The sequence below is a fragment of the Zosterops lateralis genome (genome assembly GCF_965231275.1).
Source record: "Zosterops lateralis genome assembly, chromosome: 4".
In the NCBI taxonomy this organism is placed as follows: domain Eukaryota; kingdom Metazoa; phylum Chordata; class Aves; order Passeriformes; family Zosteropidae; genus Zosterops; species Zosterops lateralis.
Genome location: NC_139765.1, coordinates 68,176,292 through 68,183,778, shown reverse-complemented (window position 1 = coordinate 68,183,778; position 7,487 = coordinate 68,176,292). Strand labels below are relative to the sequence as shown.

Below are 7,487 nucleotides of genomic sequence, written 5' to 3'. Positions count from 1 at the left end.
CAAGATAATGCTGAACTTACAAATCAATGATTGAAGTGGATGGTTTTGAACCAAAAACCAACTTCAGTTGTCCTAATCACAGAGAGGAGCTTGGGCACTCCAGGCTTCAATTCTTTACCTCATTTCCAGCACAAAAATCTGACAAAGCAATGCATTACCAGGAAATGGGCTATTTACTTTACCAAATCAAACATATTAAACTGGCAGGGGGTCAGCTGTAGCTCCAAGCTAGTATGTTTCTGTGGCAGGACACAGCATTTTGCAAAAAATTCTTCCTTGGCCTCTGTGTAATATGGTTTTCAGTGCTTGACCCCCAAAGCAGAAACAACCTTAGACTGTGGATTCCACAGACTTGTACCTAAGTCTCCACCCTACAGTGTCCTTCATCAACTGCCAAATTAAATTGCTGTCAGGAATTGCCCTTCCTGAAGAATTTCTGACCAACTGCAATACTGAGACTATAATTTTTGTTCCCTTAATTTGCACATAATCCAGAAAGCAAAAGCTGAAGAAGCAAACAATAACCTCTGATATACAGCAGAAACAGCAGTAAAAAGGCATCACAAAGCCTCTGAAAAACACATGTTGGCACATTATTAGAGAAAGAAGACAAGAATCACATCACACACAGCTCATCTTGACAAGTCTGACAATAAAATCAGTAAAACAAACAAAAAAGGAAGAAAGAAAAGTCAGAACAAGATAGCTTTGTTTTCTGATTATTCATTCTAAAAGTTCCATTGATTTTCTACTAACATATTAACTCCATAAGCACAAAGAAAAGCAGTTGGTGCGAGCAGAGAGAATTAAATCACTCAGGAGAGGGACCTACATGTTCCCTGCTGCAGTAAGAATTTCTCTTGGCACAAAGAATCCAGAAAATGGTGTCTTTCCCAGGATTTGGCAACCACTTAAAGGCTATTCCAAAATGACTGCAATTATATTTCCAATTTCAATTGCTGGCCTAGCCATCTCCTCATTGCAACTCTGCCACTAAAAGCATTTGCATTGTCTTAATATTGCCCAAAAGAAAAAAGAAACTGCAGCAAATTATGCAGTAGCTTCATGCCATCTGAAGAGGAGCCTGAACGATGCTTGGTTAAGTACCTGTTAAACTGTAACTATGCTACCTTTACAGAACTTTACAAAAATGCGGTATTTAAAGGACTACAAAAAAAGATTATATTTTCCTCTCATTGAAGTATCAAAAGTGGAATGTTCTCTGCTGGAAATGAAACGGTGGGCGTTTGATGGCATATTTTAAATAGTATTCTTCTTTGTGCATGCAGTGTAATGCCACCCAAGGGGGAGATTAAAAAAAAAAGTCTGCAATTTGCAAGTCCATTTCAAAGTCATATTGAGGATGATGTGAAATTCAGGATAGGATTCTTGAGAAAAATCTCCCTGGAAAATGTGTATGTACCTCAGGGAAGCTTTGGATTTGCTTCCCCACACTGGAAGGATGTTCTGTCTTTTGATATTTCAATGTTGTTTACTGTTTGCATCTAATTTTGGAATTATTCTGTGGTTTATTACAATGATGTATCTTTGACTAGCAATTAAGGTCCTTACTTCTCTTCTGCATCCTCCATGATTTCTAAAAATCTCCGGCTATTTGACTTGAAATTTTACTGATAGTGAGGACACTTTTACAACAAGGGATTTATCCTGTTGACAGAGGTAACTGGTATTACAGAGGTAACTGGCATTCACACGTCTTGGCCCTGAGAAAAACAGGATTGTTCACTCCAGCCTGATAATTCTGAAACAGCTGCAAATAATATCATGCTTTAAGGCTTAGGTAGTCATCAGCAGGTGTAGGAGGGAATACTCTCCCCAACAGACTTCTGGCTGAACAGGTTTTCTCTTTCCTTGGTGTTGCCTTCCCTAAAGCATCACAGACTGGCCACAGATGGATCTGGGGAAAGGGAAAGAATTTTCCTGAGCTCATTTTCTCTTCCCTACCTGCCCAGGCAAGGGGATGTTTAGATTCAGATTCATCACCAAATCTGATGCCAGAATCTTCCCCTGGAAGGAGCAGGAGGGATGGCTTGTCTTCACTTAGAGTGCAGAACATATCTTGGTTATAGAGGTAAGCAAGCATCTGGATCTTGCAATCACATCCCACTCACCAAAAAGGTCAAGAGTACCAGCAATACCTTGACCCTTCCTGTCTTTGTTCCATGGCCACAACAATTTGTACTGCACAAGACTGAAATGCTTCTGAAGTCACTAGAGCTAATCTAACGGAGCATCCAAATGAAAGGAAAAGCAACCTCAGCCTATACTCAAGGTCCTTTCTTTTCCCTTTAAATCCTAATTATTTATTTTCACTAAATTTTTGCCATACAGAAGTAAGACATGTCTCCTTACTTAGTCTTCTGTGTTAATTCTCCAAATCTCTGTGCTGAATTTGTCTCACCAACCACAAGGAAAGCCGTGACAATTGACTTGGACAAGAAACCTACAGTTTATATAGCTCAAAACAGAGATCTTGGAAAATTATGAAACCATAGGAAGAAAAAGAAAAGTCTCAAATATTTTATGTTGATACTTACCACTCCACTGTTTTCAGATCAAAGAAAACAGAAACAGCAAAGCTCTTATGAGGATATCTAAGCCGTGACACTGAGATGAGCCTCTCCACCAGCAAGGCACTGGCACAGCTGTGTCTCCCTTCTCTCTGCATCAAGTGGGTTTTGTTACTGTATGAATGACAGGCCCAAATCTGGCTGTACCTTGAGTCTGGTTTGCCCAGTTAAATGAAAATAAAATGTATTTTGCACTACAATAAGATGACATAAGACTGGATTTCTTTTTTTTAAAAAAAAAACACAATTCAATAGCATCCTCCAAAAGTGACAGACAGAAGCCACAGTCAGATATTATTTTGCACTGTGATCAATGCAACTTTGCAAATTCCCTATGCCAACAATTCTCCTTTAAACTGGTATTGGGTGAGATTATTAGAACAAAACCAGAAAATTATGATCACAGTTTATGCTCCTAGCTTTTGCAAATGATGGGCTAAGGTTTAGCAGTGTAATAAACTATAATCAATAATCTTGCCACTTCTGCAATAAGGAAAAAGCACTATATAGATTGTATCCACACTGCTTAGTCTAAAAATAAACATGTACAAATTAAACAGGATACATCATATATATACATATGATTCATTTATGAAAAGCAATTATTTGTGCTGAGAATAGCAAAAGTCCAGTTTTGGAGCTAATAAAATAATTAAGAAGAAAGACAAAACAACATAAGCTTAATTATTATTATTTTAACATGTTAAAAATACAGTCACATCAAAATAGGGTACACAGTTATAAAACTGTTGCAGATGAAATAAGAAAATAGTGTGTATATATTTTATATATAAAAATCTACAGTATTTACTAATGCTGATACATATTTTGGAGCCTCATGTTGTTTGCACAAATAAATTGTACAGCTTTGTTATGAATTACAGAACCATCATTAAACACTGAGATTATTACATTGAACCACAATATTATATACATACATTTCTAAGCTGCTGTAAGCAATCAGAACTAAAGTAAGCCCAAGTCAGATTTATCTTCACAATTTTAGTCTAGGATTTCAGTGTAGTGCTTGGCTACAGTTACTTCGCTGCAGTTTGCAATTTTTAAAATATAAAATTGCCCAGTTATTAAAAATTACATCAGACACGTTATATACACAAAAAAAATGTTTTGAAACATACTAAGTAAATGTTACTTCCATTTGTAAAAAATTGTTTTACTTCTGTACCTTAAAACTTACAGAGCCAACCTGCAGCAATAATAGGCACTAAAGCTCATTCTTTAAAGGAAAAAAAAAATAATATTCATTTCTATGTTTTCAGTTAACAAACCTTACAAAACAAAAGGGAACAGGACAACCTTCCAAACTGGTGTTGATACCAACGTTCAGTACTTCAGCATTAGAGAAATCTCTCTGTTCAGCACTCCAAGGACCTCTCCTGGCGAGACCCTCCTCTGCCTCAGCTCCCGGCGAGAGGCCAGCGCGGACTCCATCCTACATGTGCCACTTCACCTGCTTTTAATTCCACCCCCAATTCACAGTCAAGGGAAGGAAAACACGAAGTAGAAAAGGCTGCAAACGCTAATTAGGATTACTTACATCAGCAGGAGTTTAAGGTTCCTGTTAACAACAGTCAGGGTCGTTTTAGTGTAAAGCACCGCGCAGTGCGAGCCCGACAGCACAGCAGCACACGCCCCACCACAGACAGGAACCTGCCCGCAGTTTGGGGGGGAAAAGGAAAAACACAAAGGAATCCACTCCACAAAGCTTGAGAGAAGGGACACTGCATACTCACACAGCTCAGGGAATATCAAGCCTGGAGCAAAGCTCAAACTCCTGCCCTGCACTTCACAGAGGTGTCAACGAGCTGTGCAATTCTCTGATACCTGTGAGATTTGGCCCTGCAACCAGTTTTAGTCTGACAGCACAGCAAAAAGTGAAGGGTGCAGCACCATTTCTGTATCTGGCATTAGTCTCACTGTGCTCCAGTCTTTTGCATAAAGAATGACATTCTGAAGGTAGATCTGGGTGAGAAGGTACAAATTCTCCACTTTCAATGCACCTAAAAAACCCCTAACCACTGCCCTGAATTTAAGCACCATTTCTTAGCCAGATTAGAGAGACATTTTTGGCTTCCTGCTTTTGCCTGCCTGCTCCTTCCTGCTGAGGAAAATGACAAACAGTAGTCAAAGAAGAGGAAATTAACTCTCACTTATGATTAAATTAATAATCCCAAAGCATCTCTCCTGCCCAGAACAGATACTGGGATGCTGAGGCAGCTGTATAAAAATGACAGAAATTCCCATTCAAAATGAATGGCTTCTCAAATAAATTACAAAGAAAAATTAATATGAAATAAAAGTACTTCACGAGCTTCGCCCAAAGTTAAATGCATTTAAATTTAAACTCTTTAGCTCTTTTCTGTATGAGTTTGTGTACTGTGAGTGCACACTCACACAGGCACACACACACACACACACACCTGTACAGTGCATTAACAACGTCAGTTAAAATAAAACTTTTCAGTGTGTTACACGTTTTAGGCAGAAGGATTGTAACACGAGTTATTTAAATGTAAGGAGCGACAACAGCATGAACCACATGGTGTATATGAGCTTATTGCTATGTCTATGTGCATTAGATCACTTCCAGTAGCTTCCATGCAAGTCCAAGAACTCCACCAGCTTTCAACCAAAGTCTGAAACATCTCTGAAATAGTGTCATTATTTTTGAACTCACACGAACCACCCAACATTTCAGAGAACTGAGGTGGATACTACTAACACAGCACTGTTCAACTGGTTTTGGTTCTTGCCATTTTACTAAGCACAGCCAGATTCTCAGAGGAGCACAGACTCGTGCATGGACAATCCATCAGTTCTGTTCCGATAGTGTTGGGCTTGAGCTGACGGGTTTGGATACTGGTACTGTGGGGAGCCATTCTCTTCAAAGACTGGGGAAGTCCTGTATCTCACTGGACTATCCACAGAAACAGCAGGGAGGCCGCGGTCCTGTAAAGGTGTTGGCTGAAAATGCTGGTATTTCTGGAAGTGATCAAAGTGGCCTTTGTTGAGGTCCTGGCTCCAGGGCTGCCGGTAGGGTTCGTGTCTGTAGGTGTAGGCGGCGTCCGGCCACTTCCTCTCCTCTGGTAAATAATCTGCTGGAGGGATTATGAACTTGACACCCGGGGAGGACCTCGAGTTGCTGGTGTAAGCATCAACAGGAGCGACTTCAATCTGAGCAGGGGCTGGTGGAAGAGGACTTTGGCGACTGGCAGGGTAGGAATTCATGTGCAGTTTATTTGGGGAATGATCTATTGACATGAAAGGAGCGTGTGGCCTTCCAGAGGTGCTGGGCCGATTCCCGTGGTAATGCAGAGGTGCAGAACTTGTATTGCCTGTACTGGAAACATGCTTTGGAGAGCTCCCATAGTAAGTAGGGGGATTACTATAACCTGGCAGTGGCTGTTTTACATTCAGTCCATGAGATGGACCATCAGACTGAGATGCATATTTTGGAGATCTGGACTGTGGAACATAATTGTAATTATTGGGTATTTTTAAGGGAGCTGGTACTACTTTTTCCATTTGCTTCCTTGGACTATTAGAAAATGCTACATGCCCAGGACTTTGTGGATGAGCTTTCTCAAGCATCTCTTCAACAAAGTTCTCATTCTCAGTTTCATCCTCTGAAACATTGTCATACTGAGATGCATTAGACCCTCGCTTACCTTCATCAGCATCCATAACCCTCACCTTCTGCTTTACATTCAAAGGCTGCATTTCTCCAGGACTTGGTGGTGGGCCCAAACCAGAATGGTTTACTGGTCTCCCTTTCACCTCTGCAGTGAGTTTCATTGTCTTTTCCATTATTTTGATATCAGACGGTTTATTCCACCTAGGTACAAATTCCCTTCTTGTATTGGAAGTAGCATTAGAATTTTGATTAGCAGCTGCATTATTGTATAGACTCGAGCTGTCTTGCTCTGCTGGCTGAGGCTTTTTTCTGGAATCTACCTCATTCTTAGGCAAACTGTTTTGTGTCTCTATTGGTCGAATCTTTTGCTGTTTTAAGGAAGGTTTATTTTCCACAGAATTAATTCTCTTTCGGTCATTTGATGAACTTTCTGGTTCTTCTTCCACTGAAGGTCTTCTCTCTGTCCTTCTTGCTGCTTGTGTACCAGTACTGTTCTGTCCATTAAGCATTGGAGTGGAGTTAAGCACAGGAGGCGAAGGTCCTGACGGAATCTGCCCCAATGGCTTCTTTGGAAATTCATCTTCTTTACCTAAAACAAGAACAGGAATAACATAAATTCACCTTTGTGCAGAAGCGTTCTTTGATCTATTTGTCATGCAAGCACAAATAGCTAGAAATTAACTGGCCCTCTCTCTGGGTCATCATTCTCCTGAACACCTCAAAGGTTCTTCTGTACACTGACATCAAGCACAGATTTTCTTTAGCCTCTCATCCCAACCAGTTATTCTTTCCTACAGCTGATGTAATCTCACCAAGCTTTTGCTCTATCATGACCCCATTTTGGGCTGAAAAAACCCCCATCTTCCTAGATGACATGCTGGTTACAGTACCTACTCTGTATGGAACCCTCCTCACACTGTCACATTAAGCAAACTACTTTGTCTGCTTTAAAAATCCTTCCCAATATCACTCTCCCAATCATTTACTCATCCTTCAATGTTCACCTCTAGCAAGCCACACCATCAGCTCATCCCTCACATGCACAAAGTTCCCAGATGACACCTTTGAACTATCTCTCACTTCAATTTTTGGGTGAAGCTCCTCATGACATCTACGCAATTAAAATCCAGTTCCCCCTAAGCCCTTTCCTGCCTAGAAATTTCATCCTCAGTATTAAAAACCTCCAGTAAAAGGCTCTATACACAGAATCTTTTTTTCTGTTCAGCTTCTATCAATACAGA

The 7,487-nt window shown here is 40.2% G+C and overlaps 1 protein-coding gene across 4 annotated transcripts in view; it reads right to left on the bottom strand.

Annotated features, from left to right (window-relative positions):
- Positions 1 to 3,277: 3,277 nt before the first annotated feature.
- USP6NL (USP6 N-terminal like) overlaps positions 3,278 to 7,487 on the bottom strand; it is a 112,540-nt gene continuing 108,330 nt past the window's right edge. For all 4 annotated transcript variants that reach the window (XM_083860075.1, XM_083860076.1, XM_083860073.1 and 1 more), the window contains one exon: positions 3,278 to 6,835. In XM_083860075.1, the coding sequence (XP_083716201.1) occupies positions 5,391 to 6,835 (1,445 nt within the window). In that variant the 3' untranslated portion in view covers positions 3,278 to 5,390. The remainder of the gene's footprint in view (positions 6,836 to 7,487) is intronic.